At 39.5% G+C, this 19,999-nt stretch overlaps 1 protein-coding gene across 1 annotated transcript in view; it reads left to right on the top strand.

Moving 5' to 3' along the window:
- Window positions 1-19,999, top strand: part of cita (citron rho-interacting serine/threonine kinase a) — a gene marked incomplete at both ends in the record, with an annotated part of 44,439 nt that overhangs the window by 2,747 nt on the left and 21,693 nt on the right. The window contains 17 exons of the mRNA XM_083939238.1: window positions 673-774; window positions 3,101-3,243; window positions 3,620-3,713; window positions 3,799-4,005; window positions 4,175-4,328; window positions 5,605-5,794; window positions 9,982-10,087; window positions 10,649-10,792; window positions 10,957-11,076; window positions 13,748-13,918; window positions 15,011-15,064; window positions 15,166-15,219; window positions 15,668-15,808; window positions 15,960-16,085; window positions 16,632-16,727; window positions 17,070-17,186; window positions 18,475-18,584. Of these exons, the coding sequence (XP_083795364.1) occupies window positions 673-774; window positions 3,101-3,243; window positions 3,620-3,713; window positions 3,799-4,005; window positions 4,175-4,328; window positions 5,605-5,794; window positions 9,982-10,087; window positions 10,649-10,792; window positions 10,957-11,076; window positions 13,748-13,918; window positions 15,011-15,064; window positions 15,166-15,219; window positions 15,668-15,808; window positions 15,960-16,085; window positions 16,632-16,727; window positions 17,070-17,186; window positions 18,475-18,584 (2,129 nt within the window). The remainder of the gene's footprint in view (window positions 1-672; window positions 775-3,100; window positions 3,244-3,619; window positions 3,714-3,798; window positions 4,006-4,174; window positions 4,329-5,604; window positions 5,795-9,981; window positions 10,088-10,648; window positions 10,793-10,956; window positions 11,077-13,747; window positions 13,919-15,010; window positions 15,065-15,165; window positions 15,220-15,667; window positions 15,809-15,959; window positions 16,086-16,631; window positions 16,728-17,069; window positions 17,187-18,474; window positions 18,585-19,999) is intronic.

The following is a 19,999-nucleotide window of genomic DNA, read 5'->3' as shown; positions in this document are numbered from 1 at the left end:
GCGTACATGAACTGATGAAGCCTCTTGGATGAGATGTGAAACGTCTTCATGGACAAACAACCAAGTCCAGTTGCTTTTGACTTAAATTTCTTTGGGGAAGATTTAAATGTGTTTTTCATTTTTCTACTTTCCTCCATTGCACTGTATATTTGTTGTTTCAAAGTTGCAGTATGAAAAAGTCCCACTGGAGGGTGCTGTACGGTTGACTACAACATATAAAAAAAATCTGGGTACATTATCTCACAGCTGCGCCCTCTGGCATGTGACTAATATAATACATCTTAGTCAGAATAGTACATGAGTGGTGACATGAAGGGATCTGAAGTGAGCATACATTGAACAAGAAATGTTTGGTCATGCCTCCTGTGACTACTTTGCATAATTTTACACAATGACATCCCACTTATGAAACTAGCAAGATGGACCGAAGTCTGTGAAAGGAGGGCATGGTTTCTTAAATGTCAGAACGTTTGGTGTGAGATGCATTAAGGTCTACTATGGTTTAATTAAGAAAGGTCAATTCTAACCTCACTGATGCCTTAAAGAGCTTCTCAGTGTCAGACAGATGAGTTTATGTGGCTGACACTGCTCACTATAACAATTCGTGCAGAGTTGCTGTTGAATTAATTAAATGTATATATGCTGATGGTATACATTTTTAATTCTTCTCAGGTGGTTTTTCATGAGGAGGAGCGGAGGATCTTGGCTCTGAACAGCAGTCCCTGGATCCCACAGCTTCTCTATGCCTTCCAGGATAAAGAACATGTCTACCTGGTGAGACTGCAGGGTTGTTGTTTTTTCTTATCTTAATGATCGACTGAAATAATTTTACATAAATTTCTCCCTGTCAAAAGAATGTTTTACGGGTCTTTTGCAGTCATTGGCCGAAGGGGAGTAATTGGGTAATAAACATGCGAAGCAAATAGCACACACTATGCAGTGCTTGGTGTGTGTATTACATTTTAATATCCAGGGTCATAGGTTATGGTTTAAAGTGTTTGTAGCTTTGATAATTGATATCCATAATATTATTTTCTAGATGTGTACTCCTTACACGGCGAGTAACATATTATAAAAGCAGCTGTCACCATTATTTTTTGTTTTTGGCATATTCACTCAAAATCGTTAATCACATTTATTTAACTGAGCTGAAACCTGTTCAGTAGAAGAGCCTTCCTGTGGTGACCATTAAACAAATATTTTTTTGGTTTACTATTCACGTTAGTTAGTTAGTTAGTTAGTTAGTTAGTTAGTTATTTGTAAAATTAGAGCTCTTAATGTTGTCTCCATAATTACTGTTTTCGATATATTCTCCCAGCATTTTGGGAAATTTCATTGTTTGCCATCAAAACCACAGTTAAGTGACAAGAGACAAATAGTCAGGATGTGTTTACCTTGCTGAACTCACCAATAGTAAGCAAGGGAAATGGCTGAGCTCCCTCAAAATGAAAACAAATCCGCCCTCCAACAACTCTAAAACCGCCCACTGTGCCCTGCAATTGTTCAAAACTAGCTCCAAAGTTACCTGCTTTTACAATTGCAATGCCTTTCTTTTTATTCCTATATATGTTTTATGCAGAACATGGCTTATTTATAATGCTGTTTACATAAAAACTGTATTGGAACATGTCATTTTGCTCATTTTCTTTCACAGCTAAGGTTTCCAGGTCGTGACAAACAGTTCAGATCCGTCAGAATAGTGCATGAGCTGCTGCAGGATGGGATCTGAAGTGAGCACTGAAAGGAACAACTTGTATATAGGAAGCAGAGAAGATAGTTGGCCTCCTTCAAAAGTGAAAAAAAAAAATCTTCCAGCAAAATCAAAGTGTTGTGTTATCTGCGGTCGAGCCACCAGTACTGCCAAGAGTCATCAGGATTTTGAGGTTATTATTCAATGCTGGCGACCTCTTCAAGACTCCAAGCCTTCTGCAAAGGTTTTTGCCGATCAAATTTGATTTAGTAGCTAATTGCATTTACAATCAGTGTCACGTTCCAGATATTACAACTGTGAGAAACGTACGAGCTGAGCTGTTTCCCCAAGCTTCCTGTGTTTCAATTATAGGTAAAACACCACCAGGATCTCTGTACTTAATGTGGATAATTTGTAGAATTGATAGACTACCTTCTCCATTGACTCCCATGGCATATTTCCCAAAATGTTAGTGTCCTAATCTTTAGCCATGAAGCACATTGTCAATTTTCTCCTCAGAGAATGTCCAGTGTAACCATCATGAAGGCTCTTAACCTCACAAAGAATCTATATTTTCTCTGATGACCTTATGGTGCAGGAAAAAGAGCCTTCCCTGCCTAGCCAAGCCTCATACTGTATACTGCCCTTTGTTTTTCTTTCACACCCTCTCCTTATACCTTGCTTCATGCCCCCTGCATGTCTCCATTTCCCCCCCTCTCTTTTCACTCCCCCTCTGTCTCACCCCACTCCCTAACTGAGCATGGAGGAAAATACAAAGCATCCATCTTTATCCGTGTGTCAGAGAGGCACCCAGTCTCCCTGTTGCTAGGTAACACTGGAGAATGCTCCCGTTCATTCAGACTCGCCGACCATTCATGCACCAGGGGCTCTCTGCTGTATGGCTGCCACCATATAGCTCACATCAGCCTGACCCACGCCTTTCATCTCAGGATGCAGAAAGCACAAAATAGAACTTGAGTCAAACATGAACATGGTTGATTTTGTTGATTTATATTTCCAAACTTTAAAGAGGCTTAATTTTTTGTTTTTTTGTTGTGACGTGTTACTTTGACTGTAAACATGTCTTGTTTTAGCTTGTGATCACAGATGCACAACAGTGTTTTGCTGATATCATTGGTATATTTTTAGCTCTCTAAGATCCGTCGACTGCAGTACCACCGATACATCTGCAATAGTATTCAGTGTTACATAACTGAATCTATAATGAGGAGAACCACCCTATAAGCTTAAGCTGAATAGAGCTTTGATGTTATCCTAAAAAAAACACATGTTCCAACACTTTTTGCTTTGTTTTTCTTTCTAAATAGATGCCCATTTAAATGCATTATATTCATTTTAATCGCATGCAAACAGACGCCAGTTTCTGACCGCATACAAATGTGTTCTCAGGCGATGGAGTACTTGCCAGGCGGTGACCTGATGTCTCTGTTAAACCGATATGATGACCAGTTTGATGAGTCCATGGCTCAGTTCTATTTGGCTGAGCTGGTCGAGGCCATTCATGCTGTCCACCAGCTGGGCTATGTCCACAGGTAAGACTAGCTACTGGATCCAACCTCTTAATGATAAAGGCCTGACACTTCAATGCTTTGAGGAATAACATAATTAAGGAAATATGGCTAGAGAAGTCTGTACTCTTAGACCCTCACTAAATGTCATTCTTTGTTTGCCTTTTGCTTGCACTAGAAGGCCAAATGCCCATAATTCAGGAGAACATTAACTGGACATGAAAAATGTAGCAGTGTAATTTAACCTGGAGCACTCAGTATGATGTTATGTAATACAAAAACATTGCTGGAGTTTACAAATGTATTCCATTATCATCAGAGCGGTAGACATATTACAGTACTTGGGCAACAAACAGCTGTAAAAGTAGTATTAAATACCGTCCAAACTATCCACTTGCAGAGATGTCAAACCTGAGAACATTCTCATCGATCGGACTGGTCACATTAAGCTGGCAGACTTTGGATCAGCTGCCAGGCTGACTGCTAACAAAACAGTAAGTAGATTACAGGGTTTTCTCTATGTTTTGACTTCACTATGCTTGACAGTGACACGGTCGTGTTTTACAAATGTGTTTCCAGGTTGCAGCTCCCATAGTGCCTGTTGGGACCCAGGACTTCCTGTCCCCTGAGGTCCTGGCAACCATAAATACAACCTCTCACAGCACCTACGGGGTTGAATGTGACTGGTGGTCCCTCGGAGTCATAGCATATAAGATGATATATGCCAGGTTGCCTTTTCCCGGCGGTACTTCCACCAAGACAATCCCCAACATCCTCAACTTTCAGGTACGGAGACTCTTACGTTGATCACCTGTGTATCTGACTTGTAATTGTCTCCTCTACTGCCAATTTACCATTCCCAGTGTGCTCAAAGAAAAATTTCAGTCTCTGATAGAAATACCTGATCGGTTCATGCATCATGTCATAAATCCATGTAAATGTTTTCTGCCTCAAGTGTTTCCTTAAGTTTCCAGAGGAGCCAAGGGCCAGCCAGCAGTTTGTAGACCTGCTGCAGAGTTTGCTGTGTGGAGCCAGAGACCGACTGAGTTTCCAGGGACTCCGCTGTCACTCTTTCTTCTCCAGTGTAGACTGGAACCACTTAAGACAAGGTGCGGGAATTCCTCTCCCTTGAGACTCTGTTCTTCTGTCTTTTCATTGAAAATGCTCAATTTAGCTTGAAATGACAGTGTCGCTGTAATCACGTTACTGGACAGATGATATACGATTAGTTATCAAGTATAAATGTTTTTTATAATATACATATAAGTGTACTGTTTGCGTGTGGTTGCACATAGACAACAAACAACAATTGTGTTGCCAGTGGTGTCGTTGGTAGTAACATAATGAGATTCTGTGTGCCGTTGGCAGTAGGCCAGCTCTTTCCTGAGGAGAATGGGCGGGGGGGACCGAAAAGAAGCGAGGCAGACAGAGTAAAGATTCTGCAACTCATCTGCTCCTTAACAGACGCAGCACAAACCCTTTTAGCAACACCAAACACTCTTGTGGCGCAAATGTATGTGCATTTGTTGGACGTCATTGTTGCCATCAAATCTGAGACAAGAGTTTGACATTTTCATGTGAGCAGCTGTGGGAAAACACTCCCACAACATTCACATTAAGAGACATTTCCAGTGAAGCATAGTCGTGTTAAAGAACCAGCAACTATAATTCACATGTGTAGCTGCATGGGTGATGAGTGATTATTTTGCCATGCAGAACACCATGTGTATTCACATTAATGAATCCTCCGTTTTTTGATTCTGAAGTGATTATCAAACACTGCTGTGCCGGTCATTTCCTCCGAGCTATTTTTCCAGTTATAATATGGCATCGCTGAATATTATGCATGTAGTTGTTTGTTCAGAATCCTCATAGTTATCAGCAGGCTATGAAACAGTGTTTTGAATGTGGGAGCTTTTGGTGCCTGTGTGCGTTGAAGAGAAGATTTATTGTTTTTTTTTATTTTAAATTTACTGTTTTTGAGTAATACATATCAAATACAAAAGAGTCACATACACAAATGTTTGTATTCAAAATACAGATTTGGTTTATTGATAATTGGACACAGATGGAGATTTATGCTTCAGCTTTGGCTCCAGCTGATTAGCTTGCTCTGCTGCAGTGAGGGAAAGCGAGTAAGCATGTGTGTATGAGAGCGAGAGAGAGAAAGAGGAGGGAGGGACAGAGAGGCAGCATGTGCATCAACGCGCGACTTACCGCACTCTAGGCTCCCACAGCTCTGCTCGGTTCCTCCTCCCTTCCTTTCTCTCCCCTTTCTCCTTGTGTTTTTTGTTTTTATTTTAAAAATTTATTTTTTACTAATTTGTTCGTTGCTGCTGCTTCCTTTTTCCTCCTTGTCCTCTCACTCCATCCTTTCTCCTGCAGTTCTCCCGCCTTTCGTTCCGGCGTTACATGCTGAAGATGACACCTCTAATTTTGAGGAGCCGGAGCAGGCAGCCCCCCGGCCAGCCTCAGCAGCCCAGCGAGGAGGTCTGCCAGTGGGCTTCCAGGGCAAGGATCTGCCCTTTCTAGGCTGGTTCTTCAGCAGTGCGTTGACAACATTGGCCAAAACTGAGTAAGTGCTACCTGTTTACTTGGCTTTTTTTCCTTTCTTTTTTCAAAGACCACCCCTCTTTTTCCTGTTGTCAACGCAGAGACCTCCTGCATACACCTCTCTAACACACCTTTGTTGATTAAAGACCTTGTGCTTCCTTTGGCTGCTGCTCTGCCATCAGAGTCCTCATTACCACGGCAACAAATTCCAGGTAGCCTTGTTTAAGGTGACCTAGTGTGGTGCTCTGGGCAGTTGGTGGTGTGTCCCTGTCATTAGCGTTGTGCCTGTTGGGGCTAAAATGGGTTTGGCCATATGCTGTGTCAGACAAGGAATGAGGGAGGGGAGGGATCCCCCTGTTCCCCGGTGCTCTCTTCTTCTGATTCCTATTTTTGTGCTTTGGGATTTCACGTAGTTGAGCCGATGCATAGATGGATCAAATGAATGGACCAGAGGATGTGAGCTAGCGTTATCCTGCCATCGGCTCTGATTGGTATGCGGCTGAGTGTGTCAATGAGGTTTGCTGAGAGGTGGAACCCCAGACACAGGCACACTCCCACCCTCGCTGCTGTTATTGTGCTTTCTCTGTTACTGTGCAGCATAATGGGCTCCTGACTTTTATAGCATGGGTTTTGGGACTGTAATTATCCCTAATGGTGTTTGGCTTTTTAACCTCTGATAATAATGCAAGAGGATGGGTTTCATTTCTGTAGCCCCCATGGCAGTGCTCTAGCAGGTTAATGGTTCTGAAGACTGCGGATCATGACAGCAGCAGCAACAGAAAGGAAAGAAAAAGCATGAGCAGATCAGACAGGGAAAAGGATGAGAGCTCAGATTGGGGGAGAGAATCTATTTCTATGGTTACTACCGTGATGTTTTTTTCCCAGTCCCCACCCCCATCTTTACCCGTCTCATCTCCTCTTATTTTCTCCCTCTTCTAATGTCTCTGTCCCTTGCTGTTACACCATCAGTCATCTGTTCATGGTTTTTAACTGAAGCCAGTCGTTTGCTCTGCTGTATTTGATTAAGAGAAGCTCAGAGCTCAAAGAATGTGTCAAATTTGTGTGTGGGTACATGCATATGCGTGTACACATTCTTCATTACAATGCCAAATAGGAAAGAGAAATTAACCCACAGCCAGGCATAATGAAATGCTAATTATTTGTTTTAGGACTTCCTGTTATTTTGTGGGTTTTTCTTTTTTCATTCTGTGGAAACTTGTCTGTCTGAGTCCTCATTAGTAAAACTCAACAACAAAATCCCTTTAGCAGCTTGCCTCAAATTTGTAAGAAGCTATCTACGGTTTAGTGTCAGAAAATCATCTTTAAAAGGTGGCATTTAATGCTGGCTCATAATCATTTTGCCCTTTGTTGGTAAAATAGGGCAATTTTGACATATACGTATATACAAAATATATTTCACAAGTTGTGAGTATATCTTTTTTTGTCGGATGGTCAGTCAATCTGGTCAGTCATCTGACACTTAGGAGCAGGACATCTTGATAACTACTGACCAGATTGCCATGCTTGGCTACTGCCAGATGGCCATGGTGTGGATATTCATAGTTCACAGAGGATGATTCCTCATAATTTAGGCGACCAACTGACTTTTCTTCAGTGCAGTTCATCTACTCAGAATTTTGAAGAAATCTGCTGAGAGGGCATTCATTGTCTTTTGAAAATGACTCTCTGAAATGTCCTCTTGTGCAACCATCAAGGCAAAATCTCCTGCTCGGACACAAGAAAAAAAAAAAGCTAAAAGCAAAATTGTTGTGAGAATCGCTGGGCCCATTTATGCTTCAGAGCAGATAAACCCTTTTTTTATGATGACAAATTTGAAATATTTAGCCCCGTTGGTAAGACCATCAACGTTGGTAATGCCAATATGTTGTTGTTGAGTTGTTCATTTGTATCTAGGCTCTTCGTATTATTTAGTTAAAATGGACCCGTTTGGTGCTTTATGACATTATTTGAAGACATTGTTATAGTGTAATAATAGAAAACAGGATTTTGCATGGTAAAACTCGTAATTAATAAGGAAACGTAAAGTGCAAGAATGTTTTATCGCATGGACATCTAAGATGGTAAATTAAAATGTCCTATGATTAGAGGTAACTTTGGACCAAAACAAGCCGTAGCAAAATCTTTCGACTTTATTTACCCACCCTCTTTGGGAACAATACGTTTAAGCGTACTAATCAACAACAGTGGTCCACATCTACAGTATGACTGGGAGTGTTTATATGGTCATTCTTCGACATGTTTTATTCGTTTGGTTTAAAGCGCAATATTTCAATAACAAATCACATTCTGATAATTTTCCACTTTCCACAAAAAAATGAAAAAAAAGAAAATCCTCACTCTTTGCATCCTTGCTTATAGAGGATTATGTGTTTTTTTTCCTTCCTTCAGTGTGTGTGCATGGCTGTGTTTATGTGTATGTCATATTATTTTTTATTTACCTGTTCAGTCCTGCAAAGCCTTTAACTTGCATACTTTCCCCAAATCCCTGTCTCTCTTCGGTTCTCTTCAATAATGCAGTCTGCACCGGCTACTCATTTATTTTTCCTCCACAGTACAGAGACATGACAACTACCATATTCCTCAGCTTGGAAAAGAATGGTCTGACATTTTTTCTCTCGTAAAAACATGTTTTTCCTATTTTGCCTACATGATGTTTAGAGCAGTAGAAATATTACCCATGCTTCCTTAAAATCATTATTGATATTCATTTAAGCACGCATAAAAAGGTGAGGAAGAAATCCATCCATCCTACATACTCCGTTAGAATTAATTCCCTTTGACAGTTTTAAGAGAGAACAGATAAATGGGGAAAAAAAACACTTTAATGCAGAAAAACCCCAGCTAAAGATGTATAAATTGCCATGTTATCTGTACAGTAGCTCCCCCCAAAATGATTCAACTAAGCACTGGATTACTTGATGAATTTTGATGTCTAGCATCAATTTTTAATTTGCAACACATTCAGCTAGCTGGACGTGTGCGCGTGTGTGTCTGTGTGTGTGTTCAGGGGGATGTTTTTCGATGCAGAGAGGCGAAGGCAGCAGTACTTGCTTTTGTGATTATTTTTAACACTGTGACTCAGTCTGAGTCAACTTTATTAAAGATCCCTCTGCTGTATTTGTGAACACATTCATACGGACCCATTCATTTATTTAGGAGACTTAGAATTTTCTCTCATTTCTCTGGTCTAAATTATTCCCAAAGAATGGAAGCAAAATAGGACATCACCTTACATAAACGAGAAAAATGAGTGCATTGGACTCACTACAGAGCTCTGTGTAAACCATCCCCAAAGCAAAGCATAGCCCAAATTCTCCTGTCACATTATTTTGTCAGGCAAACAGCAAATATTCCCAGGGTATACAGCTGTTTGTTCATGTGGTATGTTCTTCCTGAATGAACCACTATGAATAGAATATACGCCACTCTTTCTCACGTCAAAAACGTACGGTTGAATGTTAACTTAATTGCTGTTAGTCAGTAAGTCATTGTTATGACTAGATACTCTTCAGAGTAATTGTCTTATAATGTAGCCAATGCTTATTTTTATGCTCTCACTGTCTGTTGCTCATTTATGATATGTGGGTGTTGTGTCTGCATTTCAGCCAGCTTAAATTAGCTAATACTGTCGAGGCTTGCTGTTACATGATGCAGCTCTGTCATGATATGATAGCTTTTTGTTTAGCTGATATGATTTGAGACAGTGATCATTTTATTATCCTCTGTATTCTTACACAATAGAAACATTTGGGTAAGTTTACATAATCCTATAGGAATATTTCACCCAGAACACATTTTCTTTAAGAATTCAAAGTAACACAGGGTGAGTAATTCATATACAAATATACAGACAATTATTTTGAAGATGAAGACTGCGGTATTTCTTAATTCGTTTGAATTTGTTCAGTGTGCTCCAGACAGTCTAAGTATAGGGAAAAGTTCTGCAAAGAAGTCAATTAAGTATTACACCGGTAATAAAAACATGTGCACCGCTTTTCGATTAGTTTTTTTTTTTTTTTTTTTTGACCTTATGTATATGTTTATGTTTATTTGACCTTATGTATATGTGTGTGTGTGTGTATGTATGTATGTATGTATGTATGTATGTATGTATATATACACACACACACACACACACACGCACGCATCAGGTCAGTATATAAAGTAAGTATATGTTGTTGTCCTCAGGTCAGTGTCTGCAGGCCTCAACTCTCCTGCAAAGACCAACTCTATGGAAAAGAAGCTGCATCTTAAAAGCAGAGAATTACAAGAAACTCAAGACAAATGTCACAAGGTGAGGGATTTTTCTTTTATTTATGTTTCAGTATTTCATTACACGCCTTAAAGACAAATGAGTAATTCTTATTTTTAAATGCAAGAGCAGCTTCATCGAGCAGGACAGAAATGGCAAGATAAGACCAGTATTGGCTGACTGGAATCATAAAATTGGATTTTCTTTGTTTCCATATTGTAGAACTTTGTTTTATAGAAAAAAAAATCATTTGATCACGAGTTTTATTACCAGATATCCTGTGTTTATGCTCACTGACTGGCTTAACACAGATCAACAGGCTTCTGGTGCTGCTATAATAAGCCAAGTTAATCATGTTGATTGTACAACATTAAAACTACATTTTTGAAGCAGTCTGGGTTGGTTGTTAGGTTAAATATTTCGGCTATCATCAGAATTTAAGGCTTCTTGCTGATTTAAATCACCATTTTAAGTAGCTTGATATTGCCTTGAATTCAAGGCATCAAATGTAACACAAACAATAAACTTTTAAAGCCAGTCAGTTGTCAACCTTCAATAAGTAACAATGAAAGTGGTAATTTTGTTGTTCTCTGCTGGATCCAGATGGAGCAGGAAATCTCCAGGTTTCAGCGTAAAATGACTGACCTGGAGTCAGTGCTCCACCAGAAGGATGTGGAGCTGAAGGCATCCGAGACTCAGAGGAGCATTCTGGAGCAAGATCTCGCCACCTACATTACTGAGTGCAGTGTGAGTCATAATAACAACTGTGTCTGAGTGTGTGTATACACTTGAAAGACGTATTTAGACATAATGACACAAGATGTGTGTGCCGTCGTCCTCAACACCTGAAAAATCAGTATTGATTTGAATGAACAGTAATCTTGAGTTTGTGCGCACATTTGTGTTTGTAGAGCCTAAAGCGAAGCCTCGAGGAGGCACGTGTGGAGGTCTCCAGAGAGGATGACAAGGCCTTGCAGCTGCTGCACGACATCCGTGAACAGAGCAACAAGCTGCAGGAAATTAAAGAGCAAGTATGTAAATCTTCTCATTCCAGTCTCCTCCCTCTTATCACGATAATGATGTGGTGCATTTGAACATTTCTTTATTAACTCCTCAAGGTATTTATACAAAAATATGTTGTGAAAGGGAAGAAAATGCATTCTTACTTCATCCACAAAGCCATCGTCTTATTTGAGGAGATTCTTCTTCTTCTTCCCACGGTGTCGTCTTTATACTGTCATAGCGGAAAAAGGAGTAACTGAAGCAGCGGTGAGATTATCCTCTTCTCAGTGTGTCAGGGCTTCCCCTCTGAGGACTCCCTTGTCCTCAACACTAATAAAGGTCATCCCTGCAGATGGTGTCGCTGCAAGGTACAAAAGTATGATCATCACTCAAGAGATTCACCCACTTTCCTCCCAGGGGAATGACGCAGTATTTACAATTTTTTAACATTTGTGATTCATGTCACTAATTAAAGTTGGACTTTTTTTACAGAAAAAAACACTCAGCGGCATGAATGATATCTGAACTGTAACAGCCTGAGTCATATCATCCCCAAAACCCAATCGAGTAGCCGCTGCAGTTTTTGTTTCCTTTTTATTCATTGGGTGAAAGCCTTGGTGCACAGCGAGTGACAAATCAAAGAGTAAAATGCTTACAGGCATCAGTGTAAAATGTTTTCTCTGAAAAGATTTTTGTAGACTTAAGCAGTTAATTTCCTTACACTTGATGGTCTCTATAGTGCAACTACAGCTTGAAAGTGGTAATCCTTGAGTTATCTTTGATTTTGACACTTTTGGTGATAAATGGTTAATGCTGTAGTGCACTGCGGTTTCTAAAGATCACTGCACAGTGAAACTGTGTCAGCAGATCTGTGAAGTATATATTTGTATAGCATTAGCAGCAGTTGTTGCCTGAAGAGCCCAGTTCTTCTGTTCGGGCTGTTCTAAACAAACTCCTGCTGCTCTTGTATCTTTTCAAAACTTACACATAAGAACCTACTCGTTGTTTTGAGCATGCGCGATGCAAGTGGATTGAAAAGAAAACTTTTGTATTATCCAAGAGCAGAAGGGGGTCTTAATCTCCCTAACCTAGAACTTTATCCGGTAGCAGCTCAGTCATTTTTTTTATATTGATCTCATAATAAATAAAACAAACGAGGACCCATGGAAAGACATAGAAATAATCAATTACAGTGCAACAGCTTACTTTTAGCACTATTTTCCAAGGACAAGGTCAAATCAACAAATTTTGTCATGAATAGTACATTAAAAGCCTGAAATAAAATAAAAAAAAGATCTCCATCAAGAAATAGGACTTGCTAGGCACGTAGTGATCTGGAATAATCCATAAAAAATTTTTATACAGAGCACGCTACACTGGGAAACATGGATAACCGGTTAAATTAAAAAGTTTTCAGACGTCATGAAGTATAATACTGTGGTACCTTTCAGCGAATTGAAAAGTAAACAACCTAAAAGATACAGAATTATTTAGGTATATATACAACTGAAAAACTGGATTACTTGCAACTTTGACTCGGGCAAGAACACCAGTCCTGAAATATATATATATATATATATACACACACACACACACACACACACACACACACACACACACACACACACACACACACACACACACACACACACACACACACACACACACACACACACACACACACACACACATACACACACACACACACACACACACACACACACACACACACACACACACACACACACACACACACACACACACACACACACACACACACACACACACACACATATATATATAAGAAGTGGACTGAATATTTAGGCATTGATGTTAAAGAATAATGGAAAGAATGCTTGTCACTAACATACAAATTAACTACTAATGAAAATCTGCGCCTCATACAATTTGAGATTATGACAAGAGTAAACTTAAAGAAGATACAGGAAGGCATAGAGAGTTTACTATGTAAATATACTAACAGTAATATAACACTTTCTCCAGGAAAGTGTATTTTTCGAGACATAAAGGAGATGAGATATCCAACTAGTTTGCAGACACTCTTTTCCTCAAAAAACTAATATTGCAAAACTGGAAGGCCGAGTATTGGAAGGCCTTGATGAAGTACTACTTGTGTACTGAAAGATCAGTGTTGGAGGATAAAAATAAACAATTGAATACATCTATGATACCCACAGAAATTAATAAAATAAAATTCTATAATAAAAAATAATTACTTGTACACAGCAGTTAATTTAGATAATTTTTAACACATGAATATTTGAAAATGTCATAGGTGTGTTTCCTTAGATCATCATAAAATAATTTTCGAACAAAGCCGTTTTCCTTTATTTATAAAGAAAAATGTTTTCCACAAAACAAAATAAACCTCACTTAGATGACAACAGTGACTTGTCTCCAGCTTGCACAGTGTGATCTCAGCCCAAAGTCATTGAACATGTTTCAAAATCTAAATTATAGGGCTGTCACAATTCAAACAGCACTTCAGTTCAACAGATTATATTGTGTTGTTTAAGGGATATAAAGTGTTATATATATGGGAAATAGTGTAAGATGATAATAGTGGTGATGAACTTGTCTAAACTTGATTAAACTTGACCTGGCATGAATATGCAGTCAGTGTCTGGGAGTCAGTTTTTTTTCTCATTGATGACCACTGTGTGCTGTCTGTGAACTCAGGAGTACCACGCTCAGCTGGAGGAGATGCAGGTCACTATCAGGCAGCTAGAGGAGGATTTGTCAGCTGCCCGACGCCGCAGCGACCTCTACGAATCTGAACTTAGAGACTCCAGGCAAACAAGTGAGGAACTCAAGAGGAAAGCTGTGGAATACCAGCAGAGAATCCAGAAGGTATGTTTGCACCACAGATGCTTATAGGTCATGTAATGCATACTTGTGTCGTAGGCAGAGGGTTAACTTTTTCTCCCTGAGGCATATTATTGTTGTTGTCTTACCAGTGAATCTAGCAAAACATTCCAATTATTGACAATAAGGAAACCCATCAGAGCTCCAAGTGGCTACGACCAAAGTTCACAAGCATTACTCAAATCGCAGTGAAAAAAATCTAAAGTACACATTTTTTTCTTTGTTTTTCCAGACTCAACTGTATGCGTAGAACGGCTGTAACATTTTATTTATCTACACACATCAGCAAGATGAAATGACAATGTATTCTTTGTGAAACCATAAATAAGGGCCGCAACTGCATTATACTACACTACAATGGATAAAATACCTAATGAATGAGCTTTTACAATGTATAAAATAATAGAAAAGTAATCCCTCTTGATCATCACTTATTATCCAATAGAAGTGTGTGGTGATGTCTGAGACTCTGCCCTCTGCCTGGATTTTCTGTTTACTTCATATTTAGAGAGGGACAGGGACGTTCCTGGGTGTAGGCTTGGTGGGTGTTTAACCCCCAGCCAATAACATCATGCAGGGTGAGAAGCTCTCTGATTCCCCTCTGCTGCTTTTTCACGCCCCTAACCATCAGCATCAGATACTGTAGCATAGAGCATAAGGCACTGTGTCTTTTTTACCAACACACAGGGTGTGTAATGGAGTTAAATACCAAATAGGTTTTTATAAAACACATTAAATTTGATGCTACACTACTGTTGTGCTTGTTGGTGCCTCAAAATGACACTTCAAATTCAGACTTCTGTCTAAAAATGAAAACATGTCTTTATGTGCAATTAATCAAAGCCACAAATTCACAGATTCTCAACACTCGTATAACTCAAATATAATCTTGATCTTGACTGGTAGGAAACCCCAGAGCAGAAGTAGAGCATGCTCCTGAAGTGATTACACCTCCACCGCCTTGAAGCTCTTGGGGATCCTTCAGGAAGAGCTGCCCTTTTGCCATTGCAACAACTAGAAAGTGGATGGATTGTACTTTTATTTATCATTCTCCACTATATGCCAATTATTTTTCAGGCTAAAGAGCAAGGCAAAGCCGATGTGGAGGAGCTTCTTTCCAAGCTAGAGAAGGTAACAAATCAGGCTTGTCAGATTGATATAAATGCTTAGAGATGTTGGTTACTGGAAAGTTTCTTGATTGAGTTCACTGTGCTTTGTGTTGTTTGATTCAGACCAATTCTGAGCAGCAGGTGAAAATCCAGGAGCTCCAGGACAAATTGTCCAAGGTAAATTAATTGTTGTCTTGGTTAAAGTAATGACAAAACATTTATTTAAATATTATTTTAGTATAATTTGAGACAAAACATTTATTTAAATATTATTGTAGTATAATTTTAGCAAGACTATTTGTTCTCTATTTATGTGTGTGTGTATATATATGTGTGTATATATATATATATATGTATGTATGTATGTGTATATATGTGTGTATGTATATATATATATATGTATGTTGTGTTATGTTTGTTAGTATATACATGTACAGTATATACTGTACATGTATATACTGTATATGTATACATTTCTATACAGAATTTAGCTGTTTTTCCACATTCTGCAGCCTGCTGTAGTTTACTCACTTTGCTCTGCTCACTTTATTCCCCTTTGCTCAAGCATATCAAGAGTTTTGTCTTGGCATCCACTAATAGCCGTTGACCTCCTGACCTCCCCCAGGCAGTGAAAGCGAGCACAGAAGCCACTGAGCTGTTGCAGAATGTCCGGCAGGCCAAAGAGCGTCTGGAACGAGACCTGGAGCGTCTGCGAGGCAAAACCGACTCTAGTGACACTTTAAAACGCCGCCTGAGAGAAACAGAGGTACCAGAGTAAACCCACCATCCTTAAACATGCAAATGTGTTAAATAATACTGGTTTATTTGTTAAATGCTTTTTATGTAAGTGGTTTACCACCTCTTGAGCGAGTATATTTGTGGTTAGCCTTATGTTGTTCTTTTTGGTGTGTAAGCAGGAGGGCAGGAAGACCCTGGAGAACCAGGTAAAGAGGCTGGAGATGGTTGAACGGCGGGAGAATAAGCTGAAAGATGACATTCAGACCAAATCCCAGCAGATCCAGCAGATGGCTGAAAAGATCCTGGTGAGAGAACCACAGATAAGGCTTGCTAATACTCTGACCCATTCAACCCCCAATTCCACCCCCTCCCATTCATCCTGCCCTCTCCCAGTCTATTCCTCATCAGTTATCTTAGCACACACATATACACACCACAAACATTTGTGTTTGAAGATCTCCTTGCTAGCTGAGCCCTCACAAGTGGCTACTTATCTACCCGTGTCATTACATACATAGATTTGAACATACACGTGATTTTACCGGTGTCAGCATGAGCAGGCATCGCTCCAGTAGGTTTATGGATTTCCAGCTCTTCAATGCAAGTTTCTTTCTTTTTTTTATTTTAATGTATTTGATGTTACACTATTATTAGAATAGCTTTCAGTGTGTTTTTCAACAGATTGTGCTTTCGTGTCTTTTGTAAATCCAGTGTTATAGGCTCATTAGTCATCCCTGTGATTGTTTGTGTATTTGTATGTAATATACAAAGAAAGCTAATGGCATTATTGACATAAATGTGAGAGATATTTTGGATGTGTCCAGCAACATTTGTAATGCTGCTCCCTCCAGGAGCTTGAGGAGAACTTAAGGGATGCCCAGTCGACAGCCCAGAGGATGGAAACTCAACTGGTGCAAAAGGAGAAGCTTTATGAAGACAAGATCAAGGTTGGTCAGCCTCATATTGTCCAGGCTCCTGAACAATGTATATATATATCTTAAAATGTTCAAATATACTGAAAATATAAGGGTATTCATTCCTTGTCAGTCCTGCCATTTTTACTTCTAAGTCAGAGCTGTCACATGTTTTACAGTGAGGTTTGACAACACACTAATTACTGCTTCCACATCAGGCTGTACATTTACAACCATGTCAGCATGTGATTTTTTTTTGTGTGTGTGCGTAATAATTGCTTCATAACTTGGCAAATAACAGACCTCAACCTAAATTTGAATTTGTTAAATCGACATTGGCATAGCATAAAGTATGTAATATTCTGTTTGATAAAGGTTCTGGTGGCCCAGATGAAGGTGGACCTCGCTGACAAGGAGAGTCTCGAGGCCAGAAAGGCCCAGCAGGAGGAAGAGTCGAGGGAGAACTGCAAACTTATCAGTGAACAGAAAGCAGTAAGCAAACACAACAGGCTTAACAAAAATATATCCACTCTATTATTCTCTACTAAATGTTCTGCTGAGTTGGGTTTAAAATTCTATGGGATTATAAGTATTGCATATTGTCACTAACCTGACTCCCCCAGATGAATTGATTTGCATAATTCGCATTTGCTCAGCAAATCCATCTGGAAACTCTTGGTTGGATATCTTTTGGAAAGAGGCGGAAATACTGGTGGGGTGATTGGATAAACCATCCGTCTATCACCATCTATGTTGGTGATAGACAGGCCAAATCAACCAATCGGATCAACGAAGCGTATGACGTACTAACAGGGTGTCGAGGGAACGTAAACAACATGTTGGTAAAGGATATTTGCCGTTTATGTAACGTGAATTTGTAGGTAAAAGGCACAATTTCAGGTTCCCGGTCCATATTCCAACAGAAGCATCCAAGAGAAAAAAGCGTTAACAAGCAGCTTGCTTGATAGCTGCGCTCATCTCATCCACAGAAGCTGCTGTTGTTTACACTGAACAGTCGCTTCTCGTTGCATCAAAACCAACACTGATTGGTTCAGTCACTTGGGATAACTTCTCCAAATTTTTATCTGCCGCAAGTTACCAGACTGATCTACGATTTAAAAAAAAATACAATACAATAAAATACAATTGAGCTTGCAAGATCAGCATGGTCTTGTGAGGCTATATTGTCACTGTCTAATACCACATTTTGTTTTAGTGATTCCTTGTGCAACAGTAGAAACTGTAGCAATGTATAAAATTGTGATTTTTTTCCCTCCAAATTATATCATGCAAGTACAATGTACTGTATGAGTCTCAGTGGGTTAAAGGTGCACATTTGATACTTTTTCATTCTTCACTTTATTTCTTTTGAGGATTTGAAAACTAAACTCCATCAATGTGTCTTTACACACTAATTTGTTATAGTGGTTCAACGGTATTGGAATTTACGGTTGGATTAAATTGCAGTATACTTGATGTTGCACTATAAAGCCGGGGCTCAAGTCCTAATCTGGTTAATGTGGTAGAATTGAGGCAGTTAAGAAGCTTTCAGAGGCAGTCATCTGACGTTGACAGTAGAAGATTCAAGCAACACCTTAATGGACTCTAATAGGATTTTACAAAATTCTTTTTCACTAAGGAAATGCTGCTGAAATATGTGTGTAGTGTACCATGATTCTCAGCAGGATTTGGCTATCATTCAAAAGCAAATATATTCCTGCATATGGGTGTCTTTGGTGGGATGTGATTTTTACCATGTTATTGGGTCTCCTTCCTACAGACCATTAATGCTATGGATTCCAAGATGAAGAACCTGGAGCAGCGCATCTCTGAGCTGTCAGAGGCTAACAAGCTGGCCGCTAACAGCAGCATCTACACCCAGAAGAATATGTGAGTCAACTAAACCTGTTGCCTACACTGCTTTTCGGAGATCCCCCACCCACACTGATTCTGTCTCCTCCGGCCTCCAATTGCTTCATTAGTGCCCACTTACATTTTAGTGCACCATGGCTGATCTCTCTGCCATCTGTGTAAATGGTGTATCATCTCTTAGGTTAAAGAGGCTATAATCAACATTTTTTATACCATAGCCAATCTGATTGGCTTCAGGGTGTCCATTCATTCCTTAATTCCTACACCGACTACATAGTATCAGCAGGAGTGTACTCCTTCAGGGCCTCGTCTAGGGCTGAAACAAACATTACTCGAGTTACTCGATTACAAAAATGCATAGAGGCAAAATCGCTGCTTTGATAATTTGTTTAATTCCTATCTCGGGCGTTTATGTGGCCTGTTCAGAGCAGGGGTCGTTGTTCCATACGGACCATTTTTTCAGATGCACACCACTACATCTGGAAAAGGCAGATGATCATTTCACTCTTAAAAAATAAGCCAAAATGGTGCAATGTGTCTACTGCACACTAGAATTGTTATACCACAACAGCACGGCATCAATGATTCAGTGCATGAGCCCAAAGCAGCCCGTTGTTAACGCCAGTTCGCCAAGCGCCGCTGTTCCGGTTTAAGGAGGGCGGTTGCTGTAGTGACGGATAAGCAGGAAGAGAATGCATAACGTTAGCTGCCTTTTGAATGCCTCTAAACTCTATTAGTTTTTCATGAATGTTAAACATAACACACAATGTTATCTACCTGATTAGTCTTTATAGTTTTGTTTGAGGAAATGTGTATGTTGCTTGTTGTTACGGTAAACAGGAAGAGAGCGACTCGCTCTTCCTGATAATATCTACCTCTAATTCATTTATTCACTCTTTGAAACCTGTTTGAGTAAACACGTGTGTCACGTAGAATTTTATGCACTACTTTGAATTGTTTGAATAGTAAACTTATTCATGAAGTGTATTGCCTTCAACACACACATCTCATCTCTCTCACTCCCCCTCAAACAAACACACACACCCCTGTTAGATTACCACACCAAATAGGCCTACCCGAGATATAATATATTCTTTTGCAAAATAGCGCAAATTATAACACATTTTTACACAAAATTCTAAAGAAAATGTTTACTCGATTAACCGATGGAATAATCAATAGAATACTTGATTACAAAAAGATTCGATAGCTGCAGCCCTAGCCTCATACATGAACACCACAGGATGGCGACTGAAACACATAAGTTACAAGAAGTAAGTTACACTGTCCCTCTGAGCTTTGTATTACATAAGCGATCATCACAAATTCTATTCGCTACTCAACTCGCAAGGCTGTCTCCAACAGTAAGTTACACATGGCCTATCATTTGTACCTACATCTCCCGTAATACAAATACTATAAAAAGGACCTGT

This window comes from Echiichthys vipera (genome assembly GCF_963691815.1).
Source record: "Echiichthys vipera genome assembly, chromosome: X".
Classification (NCBI taxonomy): Eukaryota; Metazoa; Chordata; class Actinopteri; order Perciformes; family Trachinidae; genus Echiichthys; species Echiichthys vipera.
This window is presented reverse-complemented; position numbering and strand designations above follow the sequence as displayed.